Source organism: Leucoraja erinacea, chromosome 5 (assembly GCF_028641065.1).
Source record: "Leucoraja erinacea ecotype New England chromosome 5, Leri_hhj_1, whole genome shotgun sequence".
Classification (NCBI taxonomy): domain Eukaryota; kingdom Metazoa; phylum Chordata; class Chondrichthyes; order Rajiformes; family Rajidae; genus Leucoraja; species Leucoraja erinaceus.
Window position 1 is genome coordinate 75,451,435 of NC_073381.1, and position 17,479 is coordinate 75,468,913.

At 41.4% G+C, this 17,479-nt stretch overlaps 1 protein-coding gene across 2 annotated transcripts in view; it reads left to right on the forward strand.

The window, feature by feature from the left end:
- The first annotated feature begins 1,636 nt into the window (after window positions 1-1,636).
- The window catches only part of ahi1 (Abelson helper integration site 1), a 210,924-nt gene continuing 195,081 nt past the window's right edge, over window positions 1,637-17,479 (forward strand). Inside the window, exons 1-4 of one of the 2 annotated variants that reach the window (XM_055635949.1) lie at window positions 1,637-1,897; window positions 12,853-12,935; window positions 15,840-15,964; window positions 16,941-17,479. In XM_055635949.1, coding sequence (XP_055491924.1) covers window positions 12,926-12,935; window positions 15,840-15,964; window positions 16,941-17,479 — 674 coding nt within the window. In that variant the 5' untranslated portion in view covers window positions 1,637-1,897; window positions 12,853-12,925. The remainder of the gene's footprint in view (window positions 1,898-12,852; window positions 12,936-15,839; window positions 15,965-16,940) is intronic. The other variant, XM_055635950.1, reaches the window with a different exon arrangement.

Genomic DNA, 17,479 nt, shown 5'->3' on the forward strand with positions numbered 1-17,479 from the left:
TGGTTTCAATTGTCGTGGTTTTAAGACTCAAATTTGGATAAGATGACACAGACATGGAGAATTCCTCAAGAAGACGAAAGCCTTTATTTGCAAATATTCGGCTGGAACATTCAGAGATGACACCACCTGGCCGCTCTCTAATTGCTCCCTGATCCATAGAAACAAACAGCTTATTACAGTTCTTCAGCCCTATCTCTGCTTCATTATCTTTCATGCTGTACTCCTTTGCATCAATCTATCGTCAATTCTAACATTCACTGTCTCACCACCATTACTTCCGACCTTGGTTCAGTCTTATTAAACTTTACATTTCCCGTCATATCTCGTCGTTCACTCGCCACCCTTAAAATTAACTTCTAATGTCCCAGCTATGTTTCAGCTAAAGCCAAGGTTAGACAACACCATTTTGTGCTGTTACATATTAGGTTATATGTTTACACACAAAGATAGAAATGTATTTATTAAGAATACAAATACAAAAGTAAAAATAAGTAACTTGTTTAGTGCCTTGATTACTAGATAAATGATTTAACTAAATGCTGCTAATTAACTAACAAGCACGTGAGTCTAAGTTGATGTCTGGGGTACATAAAATAGCTGACATCTGCTGGCTATGATAAATGTTTTAATTAAGTGATCTTCTATACAATCTAAGGAGTATGATGATGCTACTGATTATGGTATTCCAATGTACCAGCAAGCAGCCGATCTTCTCCATAAAGACTTGGTCTTTTGCTAGAAATTGTAATTTCTTTAGCTATCTGTTATGGACTTACAGCATATAATACAATAATATTAAAGTTCTGATCTTGAGAATATCACATTTTTGAATTTTCAAGGCAGTCTGGGTGTTTATTGCTATTTCTGTCACAACGGTCAATTTTTAGGTAACTAACTAATTATATGCTTTAACTTCAGGTCATCCAAGTTAGATGTTTCATATTTGTTTCAGAATGCTTCAATTTAAAATAACTGAAAATTTCATTCAGTTCTCTTAATTTTTAAGAAAGTTATGGGCTTTTGACTGTCCTCGATTACAACTTTTGTGTTAAGTCAATGGAAAAGCAAGAGGGAACAAGATGTTAATTTCCGAGTATGAAAATGACCATAACTTTTTTAATACTGATGATATGAAAGTGAATTAGGTGTGAAAATAAACTTCTTTTTATGCTTTATCTGGTGGGATAAATTGCAGACTTGATTTTTAAAATCTCAACATTTTGTAACATTGCTATATTGTCTTTAGACCAGCATCGGCAGTTCCTTCCTACGCATTTTGTCTCTATCTTCTTCTGTTTAGACTAGCATCTACAGTTGCATTCTGCACATTTTAATGACTGTTTTTAATGTTGCTGTTTTACCTGCTTTTAACTATTTATACTGTGTCATCAGGGGCTGGATTGTTTTTACTGTTATTATGTGTGAAATGTTTTAAGTTTCATGTGCGATGCTCTGGTATTCCCTGGGAAACGTCTTCTCATTTTGCACTGTACAACGGTTGCTTTGCAAGATGACAGACAATAAAGGGTTGATTGATTGATTGATAACTCTATTAAACTCTACTGTTCATTTTAAAACGAATACTTTTTCCTCACCAGCACGTCGGCCCCGGTCCCTCCGCGTGCCTTTCGCTCGAGCCTGGCGGCGGCGGCGGCGAGAGGTCGCTTCAACCGTCGCGCTCGTGAATGGCAGAGACGCGGCTTAAGCCCGGTTGTTGTGACGCTGCTGTTTGTGACGCGGCCCCCTTCTGCCAGCGGAGCTGTGGTGCGCAAAGAGCGGTTCGTGCAGCGCAGTAGCTGGCGGTAGCAGCGCCCATGTTGGCGCCGGACCGTTCATGAGACCGCGCTGGAGCCGGAGCTACGCAGTCGAGGCCACCGCCATCCCAGACTCCGCACAGGTCAGTCAATCAGTGCTCAGCTCGGCGACATTGGTTGTGCGGCGGTTGCCAAGAAGGCGGCTTCAGCGTTGCCAGGCCGCTGCTCCAGGAAACTACTTTGAATTCGTGTTACGGCTTTACCCGAGAGGCATCCGCGCTTTGAAATAACATGTATATAAAGCGAGGCAGTATAGTTGTAGCTGGATTTTAGATACGGACAACTTCGCGGTTGCTGTGGTTTCCAGCGACTTTTCAATGTTTGCAGTGGTCGCAATGACTCCCATGTGGAGTTGTCAACGCGACCTGACGGTGTCGTTTGGAGACACAAGACACTGCAGATTGAGCAAAACACAAAGTGCTGGAGTAACTCAGCGGGTCAGGCAGCATCTTTGGAGGGAATGGATAGACGCTTCGGGTTCCATCCTTCAGACTGATTGTAACAGGAGGGGGAGAAAACTGGGAAAAAGGTGGGGGGCGGGCCAAAGCCAGGCAAGTGATCGGTGGAGACATAAGGAACTGCAGATGCTGGATATGTAAGAAGGAACTGCAGATGCTGGTTTAAACCAAAGATACCAGAGGATCTCCTCTAGTATCTTTGGTTTAAACCGAAGATAGACAATAAAAGCTGGAGTAACTCCGCGGGACAGGAAGCATCTCGGGAGAGAAGGAATGAGTGATGTTTCGGGTCAAGACCCTTCTTCAGACAGATATTGAATGCTTGAGCAAAACACAAAGTTCTGGAATAACTCAGTAGGTCAGGCAGCATCTGTGGAGAGACTGGGTAGATGATGTTTTGGGGACCCTTCTTGTTGAGGGATATCAACTTTTGCACAAATTTTAAAACCACAGTTCATAGGGGGGTTGCACGAAAGGTCACTGGGTCAGAGGGCTCGACACACACAGAGCCGCTAAATCCAACTGGAAGACATCCGTCACTTCCGGTATATGTTATTAATGCTAGAAACGCGTACTTTCCTACCTGTTAAAAAACGCCAAAATGTTGAATTTTTGCGCTGAAAAAAATTGTGGGAGCTGGGGTAAGTGTGAGAGACATGTACCCAACTTTAGAATTCCAAACGTGAAGCGGAATGAAGGTATAGAGAAGCGAGAACTGAAGGGACTACAGCAGCTAAAGTGCTTGGTAAACATTGAAAATATCGGGAATTATCACGTTTGCTCATTGCATTTCATCAAGTAAGGCATTATTTGTATTTTTTCTTGATTCCTTTCGTATCTAAAAATTCTCAGAAGTGATAAATCTGGCTGTAAATTTTTCTTCAGAGGCGTTTTCATTTTGTATGTAAAAACCCACGAGAACCATGGGCGATTTAAAAAAATTACAGCCAGATTTATCACTTCTGAAACTTTTTAGATGCCAAAGGAATCAAGAAAAAACACAAATAATGCCTTACTTGATGAAATGCAGTGAGCAAACGGCCAATGTTCGCCAAGCACTCTGGCTGGTGTTGTCCCCTTCATCTCTCGTTTTTATCTACCGTCATTTCTCCTCACCTTTGGAATTCTGAAGTATGCTAAATGTCTCGCACGCTTATCCCGATTTCCATAATTATTTACAGCGCAAAAATTGACAATTTCAGCGGGCCCGCAACGCTGGAAACAATGGTAAGTGCCTACCTGCAGTTCATCGTGTGTAATCCATTTGGAGTAGCGTGGCAACAGTACGGGTCATGGGTCGTGACCCGACTGCCGTGCAACCTCCCTAGAAAGTCAGGAAGATATACACATAATGCTGGAGTAACTCAGCGGGTCAGGCAGCATCTCTGGAGAGAAGGAATAGGAGACGTTTCGCGTCATCTATTCCTTTTCTCTAGAGATGCTGCCTGACCTACTGAGTTACTACGGCATTTTGTCTATCTGGTGTAAACCAGCATCTGCAGTCCTGCATAGAAAGTCAGGAATCCAAATTGCATAAAACTGAAGAAGGGTCCTGCACTGAAATGTTACCAATTCATGTCCTCTCGAGAAACTGCCTGATCTGCTGAGTTATTCCAGCACTTTATGTTCTAAGTGATAGTTGTAAACAGATGAGAGGAGCCAATTGTTTGGTTTGAAAACCTGAACCCCATTGAAGTTCATCGCCTGTTTCAAAAAATTGAAGTTCAATAGTAGTCTTTTCAGTCTATTAAGATTTTTATTTTTGGAATATGGCGCCTTGTAGACGTGTGTTAGCTTTCATTAAATGTGATTATCATCTGAAATTAGCTGAAGGAAGGAACCTAAATCATGTGCAGGTAACGACTCAGCAGTCCTGATGCACAGACTTCCACTGACACTGAATATATCGTACACACAAGGAAGTGCAGGTGCTGATCAGGGGGTATGGAGAGAAGGCAGGTACGGGATACTGAGTTGGATGATCAGCCATGATCATATTGAATGGCGGTGCAGGCTCGAAGGGCCGAATGGCCTACTCCTGCACCTAATTTCTATATTTCTATGCTGGTTTACAAAAAAGGACACACAGCTAGAGTAATTAAGATGGTCAGGCAGCACCTCAGGAGAGATGTATATGGCATTCTCCAGGGATGCTGTATAGATTGTTGTACTTGCAAGTTATGAGGTGGTGTTTTCTGTTCTGGTTCTGATATTTCTGTTTGCACTACAAACTGTTTTCACTGTTTAAAATAAGTAAGAAAAACTGCAGTATTAGGAAAAATTAGGATGGGAAAGGATAAGCTTTCAGAGAGGGGAATATATTCAGGAATTGTAACATTTAAAAAACTTGGGAGTTTATATTATGTTACATTGTGAAATGTCATGACAATTGTTTGGATTCTAATTGTAGCCACTCGGTATTGCATTGCTGGATTTTTAATCGTTTGTGAAACAAAGACGAAATTGGCGACATACTGTTTATTGTTGGATATTTGAGGCCACCGATTAGCTTCATTATCACCAAGAAATCTCCTGTTGAGGGACATTAAGTTGTGCTTCTTTATCACTTTATTTACTTCTGTTGCCACTTTCAGGGGGCCAAGTACAAGATCCATCTATATGTGTATTTTTACAATACTGGGTATTGTATTGTCACAAAAAGTGTAACATCATACATAAAACTGAAGTTCACAAATAAATTATTTCAACATGATTCAGTTTAATCAAAAACCCTCACAGCGGCAGTACATGACCGGGAGAGATAGTTCATGAAGTTTGAGAAAATTTGATTAATTTGATTGATTCCCTGTGCGTTCCTATGCGTTTCTTTACATTTTATGTTTGGTGTCCATCATATCAACCGTTACATGAAATTTAGAAAGTCATTTTTATTCCTGTGATCCATGCGTTACACAGTGTCCAAGGGTGGACACCAAAATGAAAGTAGCTTCTGTTTCTTCCAGTATTTCTTTTTTTGGAATTTCTTTCTCATGTTTTGAATAAACTTTATGAAAGTGATACCAAAAATATTCACTAATTTTGGCATGCAGCAGCTTTTACAGAATCTTGATATTAAGGTTACATTATTCGCATAATTTCATTATTAAGTTCTTCAAACTAGAACATTTTCAATGTCCTTGGAAAGTTCTTTGGTCTTAATTTACCATTGTGGTGTAACGGTGGTTACTCATAAATAGGGTGGACACCAAGAGTAACCATCGTTACACCAGCCCGGAGCAGTGGCAGCCCCAGGCTTACAGCCAGCGCGGACTGTCAGTCCAGAGCTGTCGGCTAACTTGGCGTGCCAGGCAGAGTTGAACTGGAGTTAGCGCTTCTTCTCTGCGCTAGCTGTAAGCCTGGGGCTGCCACAGCTCCGGGCCGATGCCCCATCCAGTCTAGGGCTGTCGGTTAACCTGGCGGGACAGGCAGAGTTGAGCTGGAGTTAGCGCTTCTTCTCCGCGCTGGCTGTAAGCCTCGGGCTGCCACTGTTCCGGGCTGGTGTCCCATCAGCCCAGTGTCATGCCGGACACCTCCGGCTGCCCCTGGACAGGGATGGGACACTCGGGAGGCGACGAGGACGGTCCAGTAGCAATAGTAGCAATTCAAAGCGCTTCCAGAGCTGGAGACCCAGGTTTGATGTTCAATGTAGTTAACCAATAAAGTTAATCGGATTTTGGTAAGACTAGGATTTGGCCGATGTCTCTAACTGTTTTATTCTTGTTTCTCAGTCTCATAATGGCTTCTTTGAATTTCATTGGCCCAACTTTGGTCCTCATGTTGATAAACAGCAATAAATGTTTCCAAAGGTGATGGAAAGACTGGAGGAAAGACTTGGTGCTGAGAGGTCTCTTATACCTGCATTAAGGTGGCATTTAAACACACACGAGTAATTACAAACACCTGTGAAGCCACGTGTCCCAAACATTATGGTGTCCTGAAATGGGGGGGGCTATGTATAAACATAGCTGTAATTTCTACATGGTGAAACCAAAATGTATAAAAATACCCTTTAATAAAATCTGAAAATGTGCACTTTAACCACATGTGATTTTTTTTCTATAACAAATTTCAAATTGTGGAGTACAGACGTAATATAATAAATGATGGTCTTTGTCCCAAACATTATGGAGGGCACTGTATATTGTAAATAGCTGCAGTCCCAGCAACAAGCCTTGCGGCACCCCACCAGTCACTGCCTGCCATTCTGAAAGAGACCTATTAATCCCTACTATTTGTTTCCTGTCTGCCAAACAATTTTTTAATCTATGTCAATACCCTACCCCCATACCATGTGCTCTAATTTTACCCACTAATCTCCTGTGTGGGACCATATCAAAGGCTTTCTGAAAGTTCAGGCACACTACATCCACTGGCTCTCCCTTGTCCATTTTACTTGTTTCATTCTCAAAAAATTCCAGATTTGTCAAGCATGATTTCCCCTTCATAAATCCATGCTGACTTGGACTGATCCTGTTACTGCTGTCCAAATGCGTCGCTATTGCATCTGTGATAATCGACTCCAGCATCTTCCCCACCACCGATGTCGGGCTAACTGGTCTATAATTCCCTGTTTTCTCTCTCCCTCCTTTGCTGAAAAGTGGTATAACATCAGCTACCCTCCAATGCACAGGAACTGATCCAGAATCTATATGATCACCAATGCATCTACGATTTCTAGAGCCACTTCCTTGAGTACCCTTCAGTCTTCAGTCCCTTCAGTTCCATCAACCCAACACCATTTCCTGACCAATGTGAATTTCCTTCAGTTCCTCCATCACCCAAGGTCCTCTGTCCTCTAGTACATCTGGGAGATTGTTTGTGTCTTCCTTAGTGAAGACAGAACCAAAGTACCTGTTCAACTCGTCTGCCATTTCCTTGTTCCTCATAATAAATTCAATCTTTCTGTCTTCATGGGACCTACATTTGTCTTAACTAATTTTTCCCCCTTCACATACCTAAAGAAGCTTTTACTATCCTCCTTTGTATTCTTGCCTAGCTTACCTTCATACTTCATCTTTTCACCCCGTATTGCCTTATTAGTTACTTTCTGTTGATCTTTAAAAGGTACCTAATCCTCTGGCTTCCAGCTCATCTTTGCTATGTTATAGGTCTTCCCTTTTAGTTTAATACTGTCCTTGACTTCCCTTGTCAACCACGGTTGTCTCTTCCCTTAGAATAGGGGTGTCAAACTCAATTTAACTCATTTTGGGTGACTGACAAAGTGCGACTACATGCGCGCCGGAATGCACCGCGTACGCGCGAACACAGTCCGAACACACCATGGACAGCTGCAGCCTGCTCTGGCATCGGAGAAATCATCGCGTGGGCCGGATCGGACCCTTTTGCGGGCTGCATCTGGTCCACGGGCCGTGAGTTTGACACCCCTGCCTTAGAATCTTTCTTCCTCTTTGGAAAGAAATGACTGCATTTTCTGGATTATTTCCAGAAACCTGCCATTGCTGTTCCACCGTCATCCCTACTAGGGTCCCTTTCTGGTCAACTTACCTTCTCCCTCTCAAATTGCAGATTAAAACTTATCATGTTATGGTCACTACCTCCTAATGGTTCCTTTGCCTTGAGTTGCCTTATCAAATCCGGATCATTTCACAACACTAAATCCAGAATTACCTTCTCCCTGGTAGGCCCCAGTACAAGCTGCTCTAAGAATCCATCTTGGAGATATTCTACAAACTCTCTTTCTTGGGGTCCAGTACAAACCTGATTTTCCCAGACAACCTGCAATTTAAAATCTTCCATAACCACTGTAGCATTACCTTTGTTACAAGCTAATTTTAACTCGTGATGCAACTTGCACCCTATCTCCAGACAATAGTTTGGTGGCCTGTAGATAGCTCCCATTAGGGTCTTTTTACCCTTACAATTTCTCAGTTCTATCCACAGTGACTCTTCTGATTCTATGTCACCCCTCTCAAGGGACTGAATTTACCAACAGAGCCACCCCACCCCATCTGCCCACCCACCTGTCTTTTCGATAGGACGTATACCCCTAAATATTCAGTTCCCAGCTCCGATCCTATTGCAGCCATTTCTCCATAATTCCCACAACATCATACTTACCAATTTTTAACTTAGCCTCACGCTCATCCACTTTATTTCTTATACTTTGCGCATTCATAAATAACACTTTTAATTCGGTATTCACCTCCCATCTCACACCGGTTCTTATTTCACCTGACCTCACTCCCTTATCCCTTCTTGAACTTTCCATACTGCTGCAAGTAAGAATTTCATTGTTCTATCTATGAAATATGATAATAAATCACTCTGGATTCTTAAATTCATTTGTATTCTTAATTGAAATATTGGAATTACTATGGCCCAAATTGCATACAAATAAAATCTTTAACCATTTACAACATTGTGTTAATAAATGTTGTGCTATCACTCGTGATTTTCTTGCTCAAGGAATTAAAACATGATGGGAATTATATAAAAAGAGAGAAAGTAATGTACAGTTGTTGCCAGCAAGAAGGTATGATGTTTGAGGAAAGGATATGGTGAATTTCCGTCGGTAGAACCATCCAAATCCAAGGCGTAGCTATGGGCACGCACATGGGCCCCAGCTGTGCCTTCCTCTTTGTAGGGTACGTTGAACAATTCTTGTTCGGGGTGTACCATGGCCCGATCCCAGAACTCTACCTCCGCTACATTGACGACTGCTTTGGTGCGACCTCCTGCACCCATGCAGAACTCACTGACTTCATCCATTTCACCATTAACTTCCATCCGGCACTCAAATTTATCTGGACCATTTCTGACCTCCCTACCGTTTCTAGACCTCACCATCTCCATCACAGGTAACAGATTGCTGACGGACATCTACTACTAACCCACTGACTCCCATGGCTATCTGGACTACACTTCTTCCAACCCTGCTTCCTGTAAGTCTCCAACCCCTACTCCCAATTTCTCCATCTACGCCGCCTCTGCACCCAGGATGAGGTGCTCCAAACAAGGGCATGGGAGATGTCTTCATTCTTTAGGGAATGGGGGTTCCCCTCTTCGACTACAGATGAGGCTCTCACCAGGGCCTCCTCTATATCCCGTAGCTCCGCTCTCACTCCCCATTCCCCCACCCGTAACAAGGGCAGAGCCCCCTTGTCCTCACCTTGCACCCTACCAGCTGTCACATGCAACAGATAATTGCTCCGACATTTTCGCTACCTCCAACGGGATCCTACCATTGGCCACATCTTCCCATCTACTACCTTTTCGGCTTTCCGCAGAGACCGTTCCCTCCATAACTGCCTGGTCAATTTGTCCCTTTCCACCCAAACTACCCCCTCCCCTGGTACTTTCCCTTGCAATCGCAGGAAATGCTACACTTGTCACTTTACCTACCCCCTCGACTCCATCCAAGGACCCAAGCAGTCTTTCCAGGTGAGGCAGAGCTTCACCTGCACCTCCTCCAACCTCATCCATTGCATCTGCTGCTCTAGGTGTCAACTGCTCTACATCGGTGAGACCAAGCGCAGGCTTGGCGATCGCTTCGCCCAACCAGCTCGCAATAACCAATCTGATCTCCCAGTGGCTCAGCACTTCAACTCCCCCTCCCTGTCCGAATCCAACCTTTCTGTCCTGGGCCTCCTCCATGGCCAGAGTGAGTCCCACTGCAAATTGGAGGACCAGCAGCTCATATTTTGCTTGGGTAGTTTCCACCCCAGCGGTATGAACATTGACTTCTCCAATTTCAGGTAGTCCTTGCTTTCTCCCTCCTACCCCTCACCTTCCCAGCTCCTGTTAATATTGGCTAAATTAAAGACACAATAAAATGGAGGATCCCTGCACTTGTCAGAATTGCTTAACCCTTGTCAGCTGAACTTTACAGGCTTTAATTGGCGCCAGCCAGTCTAGGCTCAAACTGATACGCAGGATGGTGAGGGGTCTAGGTGTACTCCCTGTTTCTCTTAAATTGATAACATGTATAGCAGTTTTGCAAACTAACCTTAAATGAATCATTTCTATTGGATCGCTGCAAAAGCATTGTAAATAGTATAAATAATGTTGCACGGTCATCCTGTTAATTGATGATAGGTTGAACTGTTAGAGCCTTGGAGAAATTGTTTAATTCTCAGGGCGCATGTTTCAATGTTTGTTCTTGTTTGATTCCGTCGAGAGCTTTCTTTCTTATACAATGTATTAGCTACTGTATTATTGGGTTAGGGAAATGTCTGTTATGTATGGGGTTAATCGATATCTGTAATTGGATTGTAAAGAGACCACCCCCATGTGGTTCGACCCCTCGAGGTCTCGGGACCTATGAAAGTCCGCTGCCACGAGGTCCACCATCGATCTTCTGGGAGAGCGCTTGGGACTGCGTGGAGTGTCTCTGTTTGAGTGAGGCCTAGAGGGCTTGGACAGGCAGAGACGAGGATCGAACCCGCGGTGGTTAGGTACAGTGGTGGGAACTGTAATTATGTTTTGTTCAAATAAAGATTAGTTGTTCAAGTGCTTGATTCAGTGGTTTTTTACGGAAACTAGTCTAGGGGGGAACTTCGAACGAGCAATTTACACTCCCACAGCCTACTGTCTCCGGCTCTTCCTTTCTTTTTCCCGCCCCCCCACCTCACATCTGTCTGAAGAAGGGTCTCAACCCGAAACGTCACCTATTCCTTCTCTCCATAGATGCTGCCTCACCTGTTGAGTTTCTCCAGCATTTTTGTCTACCTTCGATTTATCCAGAATCTGCGGTTCTTTCTTAAACAGAACTAGGGGTTGTAATTTTGAAGTGAGAGGAGAAAAATGTATGTGACCTGATGGGTGATGTCTTCATGCAGAGGGTGGTGCAGGTGTGAATGAGCTGCTAGAGGAAGCTGTGCTTCCTGTACAATGGCCACTGTTTAAAAGACATTCATTTAGGTACATGAAGAGGAAAAGTTTGGAAGATTGTGGAACACGGGCAAATTGGATCAGCTCCGGCATAAAACCTGATTGGGGTAGATGTGGCGGGCTGAATGGCCTGATCTCTGCTCTGTCTCTGATTCCAGATCTTGTCTGGGATAAGTTTTAAATAGCAGCAAAATTGTTGGGTTTCCTATCTTTGGTTTATGAACCACAGGCCCTTGTTCACAATCTCCTAATCCACTCGGCCAGAATGGTTGAAGAACAAGCAAGAAGTGCTGGTCAGGATTTGTTCCGATAGCTTATTGAAACCATAAATCAATGAGTGTCTGTATTACTCTGTGTATTCCCAAACTTTGAAGTTGTTTCCCCAGTACGTAATTTAAATGTTTTAAAACTTCATCGATCAAAAAATGAACTCTAATTCATTCTCCACATATACAGCCTGATCTATTGTATATTTTCAGCACTTTTTGTTTTTAATTTTGATATATATATTTAAATGTTTAAAAAAATGTGGAAGGCAGGGGTTATCTAGTAATGAAGTATAACAGCAACTGTTTGAGGTAATCCGTAAACTGTTTATACAATCTTTTGGGACAACTAAATCCTTTTTCTCTACCCTCTTTTGACATATTGTAGCAATGTTACAACATTTTGAGATTTAAAAAATCAAGGCTGCAATTTATCCCATCAGATAAAGCATACAAAGAAGTTTAATTTGACACCTAATTCACTTCCATATCTTCTGTAATAAAAAGGTTATGGCCATTTTCATACTCTGAAATTAGCATCTTGTTCCCTATTGCTTTTCCATTGACTTCACTCAAAAGCTGTGATCGAGGACAGTCAAAAGCCCATTCATTTCTTAAAAATTAAGAGAACTGAATTAAATTTTCAGTTATTATAGATTGAAGCATTCTGAAACGAATATGAAACAATCTTACTTGTATGACCTGAAATTAAAGCATATAAGTAGTTAGTTACCTAATTGTAGCTAATTACAAATTTCAATTACTAGATCTAAACATCTATCCATTTCTTAAGAAAAGGTTAACATTTTTAAATAGCCTAAGTGTCCAAATAACATTCACACAAGAATTCACAATATAACAAGATTTTAAAATCTCATTGTCATGAATTTATAGGCCAAATGGAAGGAATTTAGTGTTTAATTCCCATAAATTAATGGCCATTTTAATCATCGTGCGAGTGGGTTTTTGTGGAACGCGATCGATTAAACGTTGCGGTTTGCGGTGAATTTTAAGCCTCATTTCGGCAGGAAAAATGCCGGTTCGTATAATGACATTTTCGTTGATGGAATTTTGATTAAAGTAATCCTAAGAAGCAAGTTTATATGTAAAATACACGACTTACCTTATGTTTTGTCGCATACCTGAGATCCGTCCCGTTGACGGCGTTAGAAGTCACTTTTTTTATTTTACTCCAGCCATTAAATTGTCCCGCGGTTTGTTTTTTTAAATTCTGAGAACGGCAGTCGGAACGATTATTCAGCATCGGGTAGAAGACCGAGAAAATATATCTCGGACAGGCAGGAGAAAACGGCATTTTAATCCCGCCCCCCCCCTCCTCAAAGGCGCCAAAGTTGCACACACGGCCAGTGACAGAACTGCAGCGCCTCTGAAGGTAAGTTTTGTAACATACCTACATATTGCATCGTTAAAAGTGCCTTACATTACTCCTTTTACTAATTTTAGGTTGCCTGTCAGCTAATGTCATTAGATGGGGATGTAGTGAATAAGGAAGACTTCAAGCACAATCTTGAGAAAAATGCCAACAGGTAGAGTATAGATAAAACTAATCTATTTGATTGAAAAGAAAACTTAACATTTGAAGTGGAAGTAGATTATTCTTCACATATTGGCTTAATCTATATCTGTGGAAATGACAGATTTGTTTAATCCATGGCAGGTGCAATATTTTGGCTACCTAGAAAAGAAGCTGTTGTAAGCCACCTTTGTTTTAAGTGCCTCGAACTCATCAACATCCTTTCCTTTGACTCCTCCCATTTCCTCCAAATCCAAGGCGCAGCTATGGGCACGCACATGAGCCCCAGCTATGCCTACCTCTTTGTAGGGTACGTCGAACAATCCTTGTTCGAGGCGTACCATGGCCCTATCCCAGAACTCTACCTCCACTACATTGATGACTGCATTGGTGCTACCTCCTGCACCCATGCAGAACTCACTGACTTCATCCATTTCACCACTAACTTCCATCCGGCGCTCAAATTCACCTGGACCATTTCCGACATCTCCTTACCGTTTCTTGACCCCACTATCTCCATCGCAGGTAACAGACTACTGACCGATATAAACCCGCTGACCCTCATGGCTATTGGGACTACACTTCTTCCCACCCTGCTTCCTGTAAGGACTCTATCCCCTACTCCCAATTCCTCTGTCTATGCCACATCTGCACTTAGGATGAGGTGTTCCAAACCAGGGCATCGGAGATGTCCTAATTCTTTAGTTAATGGGGGTTCCCCTCTTCTACTATAGATGAGGCTCTCACCAGGGTCTCCTCTAAATTCCATAGCTCCGCTCTCACTCCCCATCCCCACCCCACTCGTAACAAGAACAGAGTCCCCCTTGTCCTCGCCTTCCACCCTACCAGCCGTCACATACAACAGATAATCCGCCGACATTTTTGCCACCTCCAACGGGATCCCACCACTGGGCACATCTTCTCATCTCCTCCCCTTTCGGCTTTCCACAGAGACCACTCCCTCCGTAACTCTGTGGTCAATTTGTCCTTAACCACCCCCTCCACTGGTACTTTCCCTTGCAACCCCTGGAAATGCTACACTTGTCGCATTACCTCCCCCCTCGACTCCATCCAAGGACCCAAGCAGTCTTTCCAGGTGAGGCAGAGGTTCACCTGCACCTTGTCCAACCTCATCCATTGCATCTGCTGCTCTAGGTGTCAACTGCTCTACATCGGTGAGACCAAGCGCAAGCTTGGAGATCGCTTCGCGCAACATCACCGCTCAGTTCGCATTAACCAACCTGATCTCCCGGTGGCTCGGCACTTCAACTCCCCCACAATCCGAATCCGACCTTTCTGTCCTGGGCCTCCTCCATGGCCAGAGTGAGCCCCACCGCAAATTGGTGGAGCAGCACCTCATATTTCGCTTGGGTAGTTTACACCCCAGCGGTATGAACATTGACTTCTCCAATTTCAGGTAGTTCTTGCTTTCTCCCTCCTTCCCCTTCCCAGCTCTCCCACACCCCACTGTCTCAACCTCTTCCTTTCTTCTTCCCGCCCCCTCCCACCCCCACATCAGTCTGAAGAAGGGTCTCGACCCGAAACATCACTTATTCCTTCGCTCCATAGATGATGCCTCACCCACTGAGTTTCTCCACCCTTTATGTCTACCATCGGGATGAAGGATATGAGTTCTGCTGATAGCTGGTTGACGTGAAATGTTTTTCTATTCGCAGGTGATGTCTGATGATAAATACTAATTTTATTTATAAAGGATTTCAATATTGGAGAATTTAACTAATTTCCTATTCAGCGTTTAATTTTCCCCTTAATGGCTGCCTTGATCAAGATTTCTACGCTCTAACATAATAATTTGATTGCAACCCTGGAAGATTTTCATCTATTGCAAAACACTGACTTTTAAATTTTGTATGTCCATCAATATGTGGCCTATTGGATGTAGGTGCAGTTAACAAGAGAAATTTGATCCCGCCTGTATTCACTCTTAGCAGCAATATGCTAGTCACTATGTACTCTGCTGCTTTGGTCTAGGATAAATTGGAAAGAAAGAGAACAATATATGGCAAATCTCTCTACCTCTTTTGCCATAATAATTCCTTACCGCTTTCATATTAGGGTTATGGTTGATTGCATGTACAAAATCTTGACTCATAATCTGGGGACAGAAATTCTAATCCTAATATAACAGTAAATGTCTTTAAATTCAGTTAAGTCATCTGAAATAAGCAGTAAGTATTAATAATGGTGACTGTGAAACTGATAGAATGTTGTAAAAAGATATCTGGTTCACTGAAGCCCATTGGGGACAATATCTGCTTGATTCAGAGTTTACTCTCTTTCTGAAATGGCATAATAAACCACTCGTTTGTCAACAAGGTAGATTGCTATTACTTCCTTGACCAGCAATAGTAATGTCCTGTGAATTTAAAAAAAGATTAATTGTGCGCATTTTTATTTGGTATCATTGGTACGATATTATTGTTAAGGGGGAGATTCTGCAAAGGAAATGAGTAGTTTTTTTGTAATTGTTTCTTTGTGAAACAATGAATGTTGGGCAGAAAAGAAAAATTGTGATAAATAATATTAAAAAGTAGGAAATTGGTAAGTGTATAAAAAAAACAAGCAACCAAATCATAATAAAAGTCTATCAATCAATCTTGCAGATATGTAGAGAATTTAATATTTAAAGGACAGACTATTAACAACTAATTGTTGCATTGTCACAATTTATGTTTTTTCATCCTGTAATTTTTGAGATTTCTATTGAAGCAAAATGAGATTTTTGTGATAATTTAAAAAAAAATCAAATGTCTGCTAATTCTCACATTGTATTCTGATGTTTTATTTTGTTCATTCTGCTGAGCAATCCAGTGCACTTAAGATAACAAATTGTGTTTTAAGAATGCATAGTCAATTAAAAAAACAAAACTTTTTTCCATTGTCATTTATGTTGTAGGTGAAAGTGAGGCTAGAGCAAAGACCAAGGCTCAGTTTGAAGAAGCATTGAAAAACTATTCTGATTTAGCTGCTGAGAAAAAGAAATCAAAAAAGAAAAATGTACCTATCCAAGAGAGTATTGTGGTGAGAGCAAGTTATTAACTATGGCAAAGCTTTCTTAAACTCTGCTTATATGTTTAATTGGAGGATTTTGATCATTTAAGTAAGGCACAATAAATTAAATAATTTGTCCTTCCAAATGGACCTGTTTTCTCTTTTTGTTTTTAATGTTTCCTAACATTTGAAAACTTGGTTTGCTTTTATTGTTCCTGAAGCTACTTCTAGAATATTAGAAGTTGATTCAATATGGAATTGGAATTCAATAAGGTGATAGTTATATTTAGAAGCTCAATGTTGTATGGTAAATGACTAAATATTAGCATACTATAAAAGGTGATAATTTGCCAGGTAGGGCTCAGATTGGTTTTATCCTGATGCTTCAATCAGATTTGAACAAAAGTGATTAACAACATCAGAATTGCTGAACTATGAATCAATTGTAATATTTAAATCATTTTTAATTTAACACACTTTAAGTACTAATGTGATAAATATTTAGATAGCCAATGTTGGAAAGTTGAAGCAAGATTGATCTGGCCAATAGAATTCTTGATTGTGTAGAAAATAAAGTATTGTAATTGATGAATAAGTAGAAAATACTGCCAGCCATATCCAGTGCAGACAATATTTATAGAGAAAGAAACATAATTAATAAACAATCCGATGTGAATTTTAATTGGGTTATTTTCCTATAAATTATTCAAACTAGCTGCTTTTAAATTGTGATGTTTTTTAAAAAAAATGATGCAATTAAACCAATATTGTCCTAGAAGGTATTAGGAAGTTCACGCTGTTGGAAAAAATGATGCCTTCAGCATGAATGTTAACAATGTTCCTCCCACCAGAGTTCAGTTGCTGGCTTACCTACTAAGTATTTGGATCGTTTTCTATTTTTATTTAAGATTTACAGTATCTCCATGTTTGTTTTGCTTTTGATGGTGAGTTTAGACTGTGTTTACCAAAAGCTGATTTTAAAATGCACTTTTTATATTTACCTCAGCTTGAAACATTGAGGACTAAATTAGGTCTCCATAAAGATAACGAAGATGAAACAATTTTAAATAACACTTATAATCCAGAAGAGCACAGTCCCCGCTTCTCAAAAAACAAATTGAATGCCAGGACCACTGTTGCAGAAAAAGTCAAGAACAATGAGTTCCAGGAGTCTGAAGAGCAGCGCAAACAAAAGAAAAAGAAGAAAAAGAAATCTCCAATCAATGAAGAACCATGTGAAGAGGAACATTTGCAGAGGATTCCTGCCTCAGAATGTGTTATGCCTGTGCAAAAATTTAACAAAAAGAGATTGAAAGAAAAGGCCATCGTTGACAATGAGCTAGGGAATAATTGGGCAGATGATGTGGATTCGTTAATCAAAGCCTATCAGCAGCAGATAGCTACCAAGGACGCAGGAGATGGTAAAAAGAAAAGTAAAAAAATCAAGGAGCGTTCATTAGAAACTATTTCTCGTGTATCTTCTATATTAACCAGCAAACTGGAGAAGAAGAAAAAGCCATTGTTGGCAAATGTGGGGGAAACAAG